This window comes from Artemia sp. Qi Xiang Cuo, chromosome 8 (genome assembly GCF_049724085.1).
Source record: "Artemia sp. Qi Xiang Cuo chromosome 8, ASM4972408v1, whole genome shotgun sequence".
In the NCBI taxonomy this organism is placed as follows: domain Eukaryota; kingdom Metazoa; phylum Arthropoda; class Branchiopoda; order Anostraca; family Artemiidae; genus Artemia; species Artemia sp. Qi Xiang Cuo.
This window is the reverse complement of record NC_142801.1, coordinates 21,400,661-21,415,203: the sequence shown is the minus strand read 5'-3', so window position 1 is coordinate 21,415,203 and position 14,543 is coordinate 21,400,661. Positions and strand designations below refer to the sequence as shown.

At 36.0% G+C, this 14,543-nt stretch overlaps 1 protein-coding gene across 3 annotated transcripts in view; it reads right to left on the bottom strand.

The window, feature by feature from the left end:
* LOC148949241 (GPN-loop GTPase 1) overlaps positions 1–13,809 on the bottom strand; it is a 42,389-nt gene extending 28,580 nt beyond the window's left edge. Inside the window, exon 1 of one of the 3 annotated variants that reach the window (XM_089092888.1) lies at positions 13,758–13,809. Coding sequence is in view for 2 of the 3 variants with exons in the window: in XM_089092886.1 (XP_088949012.1) it covers positions 2,594–2,656 (63 nt within the window). In the remaining variant the exon portion in view is untranslated. Of the gene's footprint in view, positions 1–2,593; positions 2,731–3,531; positions 3,583–13,757 lie in introns of those variants that run through there. The other 2 variants (XM_089092887.1, XM_089092886.1) reach the window with 2 other exon arrangements.
* Between the last annotated feature and the right edge of the window lie 734 nt (positions 13,810–14,543).

Here is a 14,543-nt window from a genome sequence, read left to right as displayed (position 1 = left end):
TATTGCATTCGTTCCAGGAAAATATGACGTGTGTGGGGGGAAGGGGGTAGCTGCCCTCTGATCGCTTTGACTCTTTAAAAGAGCCCTACAACTTCTGATTACCAATCCAATGAGCCCTCTCCAAATTATATATAACCATCCTTTCTATAGAAACCTTATATGCCCCTAGGGCATAACTTACAACCCTTATCCTGAGGGCTGTAGGGGGTTGCCATCCTCAAAGACATAATTTTCGGACCCTTTAACTACGCTGAACAAAATTGCTCTCTCAAAATGTTGATTGGATGTGCTTGGGGAAATGATGGACATGGGGGGGGGGGGGTAGGAGGGCTGGATGGTTGCTCTAAAATCACTTTTGACTCTTAAAAAGGGTATTATAACTTCCAATTTCAAATCAAATGAGGCCCATCGGAAGTTTATACAACCATCCATTCCACAAAAACCTTTTATGCCCCCAGGGTATAACTCACAACCCCTATCCCAAGCCTCTGGGGGGTTGTGTTAATCCAGAAGGCATTATTATATGTTCTTTGGACTATTTTGAGCAAAATAGCTATCTCACAATTTCAATCAGATGCATTTGTGAAAAGAGTAGCCAGGGGGGGGGGGGCTAGTTGCCCTCCATCATTTTGGACTCTTAAAAAATAATTAAAATTTCCAATTTTCAACCAAATGAGCCTCCTCTAAATTTTATACAACCCTCCCTTTAATAAAAACCTTAAATGCCCTGGGGCATAGCTTACAACACTTGTACCTAGGCTCTGGGGGTTGGTTTCAACCCCAATAGCCTTGTTATATGATGTTTGGACTATTTTGAATAAAATAACTACCTCAAAATTTCTATTAGATTAATTTTGAAAAAATATGATGTGTGTGTGTGTCTGGGGCAAGGCTATACCCAGGATTTCTTTTCGGAGAGGGTTTTACTCAAAAGTTTTTTTTCGGGGGGGGGGGGGGGGTACACAAAACAAATCTAAAAAAACGCATACAATTTTTTTTTATATCCATTTTTGTTACGTTTTTACGAGTCCAAACAACATTTCGGGAGGGGTTCAAACCCCCTTAACCCTCCCCTCTGGATACAGCCTTGGTGTGGGGGAGGGGGGGTAGGTGCCCTCCAGTCCCTTTGACTCTTGAAAAGAGCACTAGAAATTATGATTTCCAATCTAATGAGCCCCCCTCCGAAGTTTATACGACCACCCTCTCTATAAAATCCTTATATAACCTCAGGGCATAACTTAGAACCCTTACCCAGAGGGTTATAGGGGGTCGTCATCCTCAAAGACATAATTTGTGGACCTTTCAACTATGCTGAACAAAATAGCTATCTCAAAGTTTTCATTGAATGTGTTTGGGGAAATTATAGGCATGGGGGGGGGGGCTATTTACCCTCCAATCACTTTTGACTATTAAAAAGGGCACTAGCCCTCCTAATTTTCAACCAAATGAGCTCCTTTCCAAGTTTCTCGGCAACTCCTTCTATGGAAAGTGCCCTGGCCTAAAAAAATAAAAATACATTGTGCCAACAATTTTCTTTACTTATGCAGCATTATTGTGCTGCCTATGATAAATCTTTGAATCCAAATTCTATTCTGGAAATCTACCAGTTGCATCCTTCAGTCATCAATTTGCATCTATTGAAAGTTCTTTAATTCCATAGTATTATAATCAACTACATCTGGATACTTATTTGTTTAAGTTGTCTGTCTGAGGCTTCTAAACTCATTGAATATTTTACAAAACTATTTAGTTTATGACTTTATCATATTCTGGTGCAGAAGTATGGACTCCATTCCCCATACTGTTGTTGCCTCTTTAAAATACTGCTTTATTCAAGGAAAGTTTGTATATGTTTCAGTTTCAATATCTTGCTGGGAAACTTGAAGTTTCAAAAGATTTGATATATCTAAATATAATCTCAATACTTTTGCCTAAACCTTGTAATTTCAAGTCATTCATTCATATGAACAGAGAGATCAGTAAAGAACATTAAATTGCTGATTCAGATATGATTCAGATCTTTTTTTCCAATAAATAATAACATTTTGTAAAAACACTCCACAAATCTCTCCAATAGTTTAACTGAATCTTACTTAGAATCGAAGAAGTTGAGGCTGGACGCACCTAAGACAGAGATTGTCATCTTCCAAAGTAGGAAGCCCAATGGTCCTCAGGATTATTCCTTTACTTATAAAGATGAGGCAATAAAAGTGACCCCAAAGTATAAATATCTGGGATTCGTGGTCAAAGCAAATGGGAATTGGACCGAGCACATTAAATTGATGATTTCACTTGGTAAGGCTGCTGCTTGTGCTCTACTTCGACAAAAACATATCACGGGAATCAAAAATATGAAGATGCACAAGTACCCTTTTATGACTAAAGTCCTACCTGTTGCCCATTATGGATGCGAGTTGTGGGGGACTACTACGGTAAAACAACTGAAATCTGCACTTTAAGTATTTTAAAAGAGTTATAGGTCTCCAAAATAATTTTAGTAGTTTGGCCCTAAAGGGTGATTTGGGTTTGCAGGATCTACATCATATGAGGACTATACAACTGATTAAGTTTTGGTTACAGCTTACGCGCTTACCTGATAACCACCTGGCGAAAGCGGCCTACACAGAGGTGTTGAGTTTTGCCAAAAAGACAGCATGGCCAAAACAAGTTAAAGAACAGTTGTATGATGCTTGCTTATCATGGGCATGGAATGAGGGGCAGAGTCCTTTCGGTAAACCTGAAGATTTCCTCGGTAAGTTTGCATCGTGCCTTCGGGACCAAGAGATTCAGGTTCGGCTAACAGGTCTGGAAAAGTCTAGTAGTCTGCATTTTTATAGACAGGTTAAAGATGTGTATGGGGAGGAGTTTTATTTGAAGCTGAACCTACCATGGAGAACCCTTAAGTATTGGTTGCAGGCGCGGGCAAATTGCATACCACTGCGTAAAGGCTACTGGGAGTATTATGATGAGGATGGCTCGGGAAGTAGGCGTGCATTCCCCCTCTGTGGGGAGTTTGGGGATGGGATGGACCATTTTGTGAGTAGATGCCAAAGTTTGGCAAATTTGAAGGATAATTTTTTTTCATGGGGATGTACCGCTGCTACCCGGTGCATTGGGGACAGCTTCCAGGGACTTCATTAGTGTGTTAGGTTATTTTATAGAGAATAGTCGGATGGCGGGGAAAGAAGCTGTAGTTTAAATTTGTTGAGTGTCTTTGTTTTTCCTTATTATTTTTTGTTGATTGATTTGCGTGTATATGGCCACTGATTTTTAAATAAACGTATGTATGTATGTATGAATACCTTTCCTCAATACAGTCATCTCATGTTACTGCACATTGCTTGTGAAGTTGCCAGGCAGCTACAAAAATTCACTATTTTTGTGAGAACTAATATTATATCATTTAATTCCAAAAATCTAGATATGGCACACAATACTTCCTGATGGATAACACAAGGAAAAGGAACAACTGGATGTTCCTTCCATTAACGATTTTATAAATCTCACATTTTTTCCCCAGACAAATTGTACCTTGTTATTGTTGGCGTTGCTGCAAGGCATCTGCATGAATACCTGATTTGTTCTCCATCCCTCCTAAAAATAATCATGAAGACACTGTCAAAACTTTGAAGATGTGTGTCGCCAAAAATGACCTTGTCAGAACTGTCACATATGGCATAGGTTTGTCATCAGTGTCTTAGGGACACTGATGTCCCTAAGGGATTATTATGTCAATAAGGGATTGTTAGGGGGGGGGGAGAGTACATTATCACAAACATAAATATGATATTGGAAAGAACATAAAATAAGGAATCGAAGAGTATTACTTTTATTTTTTTTAGAATGTTTTGTTCTGTAGAGCAGCTATTATCCCCTGTTACCATTTTCTGTCTTATAAGCAAAATTAACCACTACAAGGCTAAAATAGGTAACAGCACAAGAGAGTGGCTATTCTGAAGGAAAGACTTTTTCAAAAGAAAAGAAACAAGCAGTGAAAAACAACATTTGCTACTCTAGAAATGTACTCAGCCCCTCTAACAACCCAGATATAGCCCTAGGCTAAACACATAAATAAAACTAAAATAATGAAAATCTTACTTTATAATATGGAGCATGATTCTATTAATCAGATTTTTAAAGTTTCCTTCCAGTGTTTTCTACAGTTTTAAAGCGTTTTTATACAATGCACTATGTGGTAAACTGATCAGTTCTAGGCGTTTACCCCCCCCACCCCGGAAAATACTCCCCTGTGGAAAATAAGCCTTTCCAAATTTGAGAATTTTATTTGGGTTTTATTTTTTAATTTCCATAGGGGGAAAGAGTTTTGTTACTTGTGTATTATGGGCAACTCATTCAAGTTTACGGTGTGTAAAATGGCTGAAGAACAAAACCGGTTTCTTTCTTAGTTTTTTTTTTCAGCTTAGCGCGAGACAAGACAAAGACAATTGACACAATATATGTGAAATATATAATTTGGGCTATATATTTGCACATAGGGGGGGGGGGTAAAGTATTTGGATAGTTTGAAGTCCGAAAACAATTCTTTCTAGGTAAATGGCCACTAACAAAATACAGACGAATAGCGAGGTATCTGGAAATTTTGTTAACTAAAAAAAAAAAAAAAAAAAAAAAAAAAAAAAAAAAAAAGTATAAAGTAAGTCTACATCCAACCTTGACTTGTTCCTCTTGAAAAAAAAAAAAAAAAACAGATACAATTTACCCCTCCTGCCATGTTAAAATGCAATCACTGTTTATGACCATTTACTGGTATTGAATATGTTCCATGTTGGTTCAAGCAATCCTAGTACCCAACTTAAGAGTCCTAACTGCTGGGTTTGGAGCCAGGAGTGGGGAAAAATCAATGTCCCTACTTACCATTTAGTGTTTGATAACATATTGTCAAACATCAAAGTGCCTTACCACCTATTGCAGACTAGCTCAGGCTGAAGTCAGACTGACAAGCAGTTACCACTGAATACCTGTTGTTGTGAAACTTGCACAAACATTGAGAATAGCAAAAATGGCAGCTGTGTCTACTAGAAAATGCATATCAGAACAGATAAACTAAAGTGGACAAAAACTCTGAAGCCTGTTGTCAGTTACAGTTTTGGTTCAGCTGTTGTGCAAAAACAGTAGGCCTAAAGTGGATACAGTGAATAAAATCAGATTGTACACAAAACACAAATTTACAAAATGTTTAACTCAGCATTGGACTTAAATTATAAAAAAAAATAGCATGCAAATTAAAATCAACCCCTCCCCAGTTAGGAAATTTGTAAAAATAATAGAGGTATTAAGTATTCTGACTCTTCCTATGCAAGCCCTTTGCAGTAAGAATGACTGATTACAACACTTCCAAGTTTTATACACTCAGAAGTTTTCTCAAGTTTTATGCCAGCTTGAATGGGCCATTGAAAAGGATCTAGACAAAAAGTCTGCCTTTATAGGAACCTTCTCTAGTATCTGTGACGCCATTAGCAAAGTAAAAAAAAGGTACTCATAGAGAGCTGATTATATAATGCAGTGATCAGCAGCAAATTTAACAAACATCAGCTTCAGTTTAATAGTACTGGCATTGTGCTGCAAGATAAACTTCAAACACATCTATTTTTAATGGCATTAATGTCTCCCTATCTTACTATATGGACAAAATCCTCAACATCAGTAGAACAGCATTCAAAACTGAGAAAAAATTTTGAATCCTTGATAGCCAGTATAAAATATGTCTTTGCTTTAATGGGAGTAAGACTGAGTTCTTGGTGTTTGATTGCTATTCTCATTACACAAAAAATGCTCAGTCAGGTGAACATATTATTAAAGCACAAGATCCCTTAACATACTTGGGTTTACTGATTGGGTCAAGTTTTTGTGTCATGCATCAACTTCTGGAAGAATTTCATGCCAGCAATTCTAGGAAAGAGTAGAGTTTACTAGCTGCATTAAAATTCAAATTTAACCACAATACCACAGCTAGTGTGTATAATACATTTGTTGTACCAAATTTATTTGCCCTTACACCATTTCGGTTTCTTCTTACTGCTTCCGATACACCATTAAGAATATAAGGAACTGCTTTTATAAGTATGTAAAATATATGCCACTCTGGATTAATAACAGCTCCCTATCCTTGCAGTAGAAAGTGTTAGTCTATCATCTATGGTGCAAAAAAAAAAAAAAAAAAAAAAAAATACAAGATATATTGGAAGCAGATCATTGGCGAAAGTACCCTTGAAATTGTTCTTTGATGATCATGTGTTAATCCCAGGGTAAGATTGCCCTTATTTGTATTTTTTCCTGTCAGTTCTTCTTTGTTTTGGTTTTGTTTGCACTTGTTATATGGTATTCAAGTCTCTTTCCTTTAATTTCTTTATTGCTCCATCAGTGTTGTGTTTTTATATTTATGATGCACAATAAATGTATATATAGGGTAAGATACCCAGTAGTCAGCAGGCTAATTTATTCTTTAACAGCTACATCATTGTAAAAATCTCTATCATACTATCTAAAAAGTAGATTTTTTCACCATTGGATGTGTCAAAATCTTTTTATCAAGTATGTGATTGACTTGAATATTTTAACCATACACAACATTCACAATTTCAAATCATAGGCAGCACAATCGCGCTGCCTAAGTAAAGAACAATGCTGGCACAATGTATTATTATTATTTTTTTTCCATACCAGGGCACTTCATATCACTTCATTGTCATAGAAACTTCAAAAAGGGTTCATTTGATTGCAAATTGGAGTAGCTAGTGCCCTTTTTAATAGTCAAAAGTGATTGGAAGGCAACTAACACCCCTTCCATGCCCACCATTTCCCCAAACACATCCAATCAAAACTTTTTGATAGCCATTTGGTTCAGCATAGTTGATTTCCAGATAGAAAATATGTTTTTGAGGAGGTCACTCCCCCACAACCCTCAGGGCAAGGGTTTTGAGTTATGCCCTGGGGGCATATAAGAACAATGTTGGTACAATGTATTATTTACTATTTTTTTTCCTTTTCGATCAGGGAACTTCGTATCAAAGAAGTTGTAGAAACTTTGAAAAGGGCTCCTTCAATTGGAAATTGGGATGGCTTGTGCCCTTTTTAATAGTCAAAAGTGATTTGAAGGCAACTAACACCCCTTCCACGCCCACCATTTCCCGAAACACATCCAATCAAAATTTTGAGATAGCCATTTTGTTCAGTGTAGTTGATTTCCAGACAGAAATTATGTTTTTGAGGAGGACATTCCACCACAGCCCTCAGGGCAAGGGTTGTAAGTTATGCCCTGGGGGCATGTAAGGCTTTTTATACAAGGTGTTGTTGTAGAACTTCAAAAAAGTTTAATTTGATTGGAAATTCAAAGGGCTAGTTCCCTTTTTAATAGTCTAAAGTGATTGGAGGGCAACTAACCCCCCTCTCACGCCCACCTTTTCCCCAAACACATCCAATCAAAATTTTGAAATAGCCGTTTCTTTCAACCTAGTTCTGAGTTCTGGAAATTAGGTCTTTGAGGATGACACCCCCCCCCCCCACAGCCCTCAGGGCCAGGGTGGTAAGTTATGCTCTGGGGGCATATAATGTTTTTATAGAACACATTGTTGTAGAAAACTTCAAAAAGGGCTCATTCAATTGGAAATTGAAAAGGCTAGTGCCCTTTTTAATAGTCTAAAGTGATTGGAAGGCAACTAACATCCCTTCCACGCCCACCATTGCACCAAACACATCCTTGTTCCACACAGTTTAAAGTTCAGGAAATTATACCTTTGAGCAGGACACTCCCCCAACAGTCTTCTGGGCAAGGGTTATAAGTTATGCCCTGGAGACATATAAGGTTTTTATTGAAATCTTTGTCATAGGAAACTTGAAAAATGGCTCATTCAATTGATAATTCAAAGGACTAGTGCCCTTTTTAATAGTCGAAAGTGATTTGAGAGCAACAAACCCCACTCTCACGCCCACCTTTTCCCCAAACACATCCAATCAAAATTTTTAGATAGCCATTTTATTCAACGTAGTTAAAAGTTCTGGAAATTAGGTCTTTTAGGATGATAACCCCCCAGAGCCCTCAGTGCAAGGGTTGTAAGTTATGCCCTGGGGCATATAAGGTTTATATAGAAAGTTGTTGTAGAAATTTCAAAAAGGGCTCATTTGATTGGAAATTGAAATTGCACTTTTTAATAGTTGAAAGTGAGTGGAGAGTAATTAACCCCCATTTCATGCCCACCATCTCCCCAAAATCATTCAATCAAAGTTTAGAGATAGTCATTTTGTTCAATGTAGTTGAAATTTCTGGAAATTATGTATTTAAGGATGAAAAACCCCTCAGAGCCCCCAGGGCAAAGGTTGTAAGTTATGCCCTAGGGGCATATAAGGTTTTTATAGATAGAGTTGTCGTAAAACTTCAAAAGGGGCTTATTCAATTGGAAATTGAGAGGGCTGGTGCCCTTTTTAATAGTCGAAAGTGATTGGAGGGTAACCAACCCCCCTTTCACGCCCGCCATTCCTCCAAACACATCCAATCAAAATTTTCAGATAGCCATTTGGTTCAATGTATTAGAAAGTTCTGGAAATTGGGTCTTTGAGAATGACAACCCCCCCCCCCCAGCCCTCAGGGCAAGGGTTGTAAGGTATGTCCTGGGGGCATATAAGGTTTATATTGAAAGTGTTGTTGTAGAAACTTCAAAAGGGCTCATTTGATTGGAAACTGAAAGGGCTAGTGCAATTTTTAATAGTTGAAAGTGATTGAAGAGCAACTAACACCCTCTCACGCTCACCATTTTCCCAAACACATCCAATCAAAATTTTAAGATAGCTATTTTGTTTAACTTAGTTGAAAGTTCTGGAAATTAGGTCTTAGAGGATGACTACCACCCTAACAGCCCTTAGGGTAAGAGTTGTAATTTATGCCCAAGGGGCATATAAGGTGTTTATAGAAGGCTTTGTCAAAGAAACTCAAAAAGGGCTCATTCGATTGGAAATCAAAAGGCCTAGTGCCCTTTTTAATAGTCAAAAGTGATTGGAATGCTTCACATTTTTCTAGTAAAGATTGATGTGGGTATAATGTATTATTTTTTGTTGTTGTTGTTGTATAGACCAGGGAAATTTGTATTGAAGGATTTGTTGTGGGAACTTCAAAAAATGCTCATTTGATTGAAAAGTGATTAGAGGGCAACTAATCCTCCTCCCACCCCCCCCCCATTTGCCCATTATGTTTAAAAACTAAATGTTGCCTTAAGATTAAATCAAAATGCACTATGGTTATGCTAAGTCCCAATAAGGCATCTCAGCAGTATCCCAAGAACAACTGAGGGTATTATGTTCAAAAATTTGGGGCTACTTCTGCTCTTAAAATTTAACAAAATCAAAATAGTGTAAGTGTATCCAGCTATCAAAGAAAGTAAACAGATTTTTTTGCAAATCGCATCAAGTTTTCCATTTCAGGTCAACTAGAGGAGATATGAAACAAAATTAAACACTAATATTTGTGTGCAGATTTTTAAAAGGGTGTATGTTGTTAAAAATTGCTGAAAATTTTTCTCCAGCATACAAATAGCAGGCCAAAATGTAAAGTCTTAAAAAACTAAAAGATTTGAAGTATTATTTTCTTTTTCCCTGAAAAGACTATGTCAATATAAAATGAACAGAAATTAATTAAGAAAACTTTTCCCACAAAATAACATAGATAATTTTAGAGACCACACTGCCTTTCCATGACGATAAATAAAAATTCAAATAGGGATAAAATTCTTTTAATAGACAGTGATGATGATAACAGTGATAGAAATTCACAAAAATACGAGATATTTTGGTCATATATACAGTGACCGTCATCAGTAGTAAAACTAAAATAAAACAATTTAAAACAAAAGTTTATATACAAAATCAAATACCACTACATATTGTTTAAATCTCTAATTCTTTACAAAGCAAAGGCGGAAACTATTCTCTTTGACCTTCTTGGATTCGGTTCATTAGCGTTCAATGATATAACATTTGGACAAAGGTCAACTACATTGGGTGAATTGAACTTTACTCTGTCAGATTTTAATAAATTATCATAGATAGAGTTCAGCCCATATTCACCTGTATCCCAATTCAAAGCAATATTCTTGAATAAGATTTTCTTTATTTCAAGAATTTTTTTTTTTGCTTTAAACCCCAATCCCTAGAAATCAAAAAGACATTCTCAAACAAAATAAAATGGTCTGGAAAATTAAAAATATGTTCTGAAAGGGCTAAAGTGAAATCTTCAGACTTAGAATCTTGCTTTAAAGCCGAAGAAATAGAATCTTTGTGTTGTAATAATCTCATTTCCAAACTCTGGTTAGTACGTCCCACATATGAGCTTCCGCAAGTACATGGCATCTGATAAACCCTGCTTTGCTGCCTCAATGAAGTTTGATCCTTCCCAAAATTTAGATGACAGCATCAACGGATGCTAATGCAGATGAAGCAAAGGCAATGGGAAAATAAATTCTGAAGTCAATAGACAATGCTGATTGCTACATTTTCAAATCTTAAAGCAAAGCGATTACAATGGCCTATCAAGGCAACATTTCTGATGCTGACAGTGAAGAGATACAAATTGATGCAAGTCTTCTATTCCAACGTCTTGCAGCAGTGGCAACTAGAGCTGGAGGGGATGTGGAAGAAAATCTCAGATTTGAACACTTCATCTATCCTACTGCCCTTTTTGAATCGTCAAGCCTGCCATGACAGCCAGATAAAGAGGAGTGAGCAAAAGCTATTTGGAAATTAGCACAGGCAGAACCTGTGAATGTCCTATCAAAAGAGCCAGAAAAACACATGATTGATGGCAGATGGCTACTCCTACATATTCCATGGAAAAAGGAAACACTTTTGAACAGATTTGCAACAGTTATGTTTCCTTCCTGACACAGGAGTATCCAAATGCTTCTGTTGGCTTTGATGGTTACACTTTAGGTCTGTCAACCAAAGATGCCACCCTAGTTAGACAAACAAAAGGTATCCAGTGTCCAACCATCAATTTCACACTGAGTATAAAACTGCAAAGGACGAAGGAGGACTTCTTGCAGAATCCCAACAATAAGCGGTAAATTATTTGAGCTATTGGTAAGAAGCTTGTCCAAGCCAGCCTCACTGTCCTTCCTGCAGAGAGAGATGCAGACGTTCTGATTGCATTGACAGGTGTTGATGCCGACAAGGAAGGGGTTACCACTGTAGCCAGAAACAATAATGATTTATTGTCCTTCTCCTTGATAACCCGCCTCCAAAAGCCAGGGATCTCTACTTCAAAACCAGTACCAAATCAAGAGTGCCGTCAACTAAATACTGGCACATCAACTTTATCAAAAGATTGCTGGGACAGGTTTGTCACTATATTGCTGTTGGCCATGCTCTTCTGGGTTGCAACATGACGTCCCATTTGTTTGGGATAGGAAAGCAGCCTGTCCTGTCATTCCTAAAATGCCATGGAGAATTAAGGAATAACTGTGAAGTGTTCATTAATCTGCAATCTAGGAAGGAAGAAGTCCAGCTAGTTGGTGAAAATCTTTTGCTGTGTTTCTACAAGGCTAGGAAAGGGGAGGGTCTCAGCAAAGTTAGATACAGGGTTTTTCTGAGAAACTGAACTTCCACCAACACCATTGGCTGCAAAGTTTCATTCTTATAGAATCTTCTATCAGATAATGGAGTGGTGTAATACTGCATCAGAACTTGACCCAAAAGACTGGGGTTGGCAATTACATGACAGACACCTCACTCCAATCATGACAGACATTGGACCTTCTCTGCCTCATCTGTTAAATGTGATTCATTTCAGCTGTATGCATCCCAACTGTGACAGTTCATGTTGTAGTTGCCAAAAAATGGATTGTCTTGCACACTTGCTTGCAAAGACTGCCAAGGGATTGTGCATTCCAATAAAGATGTTTTTGTTGATAACAATGAAGAAGACAATGTTTAGTACAAATGCTTGTTCTTATCCTTTTTAGTTCAATATAATCTGTAATTATCTTTTACTGTGATTATTGAAGTTCCCTGATTTGTTTCATTTCTTACATTTTTATACTTAAAAAATATATTTATACTTAAACCAAAATAATAAATGTCAGTTAAAAAATAACTGAATTTATTGCTTTGGTTTAAGTATAAATATATTCTTCATTTTTTGATAGATTTCCATTTATGTACTATGAGGAGGCATTGTTTGAATCAATATAGACATTTGATTTTGTTTATATGCCAGTGAATGGAAGTGTTTATTTAATATGTGAGTTTTGTTTCCTATTTATTTATATTTTTTCTTTTGTTGCTTTTTTTTCTTTATGTGTTTAGTATGTTTTTGTTTTGATGTAAGTTAAGGTTTTTAAAAAGAACATTTTTTGTTTCATTTTTTTCTTTTCTTTTTTTTCTGTCAAGAAAGGCCCCTGGACGTGGGGCCAAAATATTTGGAGTATTTTTGTTTAATTAAGTGTTTATTTTATTGTATTCACCACTTTATAAAAATTAAAACCCGTTTTTCTTGCTTAATTTTTTGTAAATGGAAAAGCAGTTTGGTCTAAGAAATTATTTACTGGACTATTTGTGCTTGTTTTGAGTTTGACTCAGTTATTTATTGTAATTTCTGCATTTCTTATTGGATTCTTGGTAAATTTTTTGTTATTCATATTATTGACTTACTAATAAAGCAAACCTACTACTTGATGCCTTTTTTATGCTCTTTTCAAATATAATAATCATTTTTGTCAGAAATGAATTTTAACCCCCACCCCTATATATACCAATTCAGGGTATATATTTGCACATTAGAAAAGTGAGGGGAAAGTTTAAACTTACCTCTCATTGTTGACTGATATGTTTATGTTATTTGTAAGTCAATAATATGAATGACAAAAAATTTACTGGATTCTTTTCTGTTCTGTCCATTTAGGCTATTACTCATTTAGCCTAGTGACATTATATCTTTTTAATTAGAAATAAAGTTTGTTCACTAAATAAGCTGATCTCAATTCTTTGCAATCAGATAATACTTTTGACAGGTAAAGAATAGCCTAGAGTTGCCCAATAGTAATGAAATAGTCTATAGTCGCATAATAGCAATGAAATGGGATACCACCAGATGGCTATTTGACAGTGTATATATATACAAATCTTTAAATTAGCCAACTGGCCAACCAGTATTTTAAGCATAGGCTAGGAGTCCAGCTGGACATAAGGAAACATAATAAGAGGACAATTCTTACTCCAGAATAAAGAATAATCCTAGTTAACACATTTTGCAGGGGGAGAGCCTTTATCTTCAATTTTTTCCTTGTTTTTCTGAGAAATTCATGAATTTCTTAGAACCTATAAATTCACAGAGTATATACCCTCACCCTCCTAATGTGCAAATATATACATAGAATTGCATCTTCAATCTAAATATAATACCCATTTGCATCAAAAATAAACTTTACTCCCATATTAGCCCTGTGGTGGATGTCCCAATGAAATAGCCTAGTAAGGATTAAGAGATTAAAATCAATAGGCTATTATTTGGGGCTATATCCAAGACCATTAGGGGGAGTGAGGTGCAACGTCAGAGTAGCAAATATTATAATTGGTATGTGCATCAACTGGGGGACCTAGCCTAATGGAACAAGGCTACACTTTTTTTTATTAGTGTTTACTTCTGAACAACCATTCTCCTGTGCTATTGTCATAGAATAATGACTAGGTTAACAATAATTATGCCTAAAATTCCTTTAATAAGAAAAATTTAATCAAGACTATTTTTTGCCTACTTAATATGAAATTTTGATTGATTGATGCTTAGTATGAAAATATTAACGTCTCTAACAGCTCATATTTATTGCCAAAAAGATGAAGATTGATTAGGTAGCAGCACCATCGATAACCATTTATTTTTTAATTTGTTTGAAGAAAAGGCACCCTGGAGCTCTCAACTGCCAGAAATTCTTTAACAATTGTTTATTGCTTAAATATTTAGGTACATCCAAAATATTCATTTGAAGAAATCACTTTAATTAATCAGAAAATGAAGCTATCTTCCACTATTAGAAATTTGGACCTACACGTGATATTTTTGAATAAAAAAGATCATTTTTCAAATATATTCTGTTAGCAAAAGTGAATATAGCAAAAGAAATATACCATCTGAAATATGAGGCCGAGATACGGAACGCCGACCCGGACACACTAGCGAGTAGGTTTTCACAAATATTAAGCAAATCACTGGCATCAGTGTAACCAGCCCAGAAAAAGAAAGGTATATTTTATAATTCTTTTAAAAATATTTTGTAAATTCAGAATTAATCTAGAATATTTGAAAAAAAGGCTTTTAATTCCTGAATACTCAAATCAAATGCACAGTAAGATTTTCTTTTTTCAACTTTTCTTCGAGCATGCGGGTATACTGCATGTTATCAAATCAGTGGAGACTTACCTGTAAGCTGAAGTCCGACTGTGATATTTTTCTGGAGACGCCTGTTGAGCCGAAGTATTTAATAGATTGGATTTAAAAAAGAAACTGAGTTTCTTTTTTAAATTTTAAATTTAAGAGATACTAC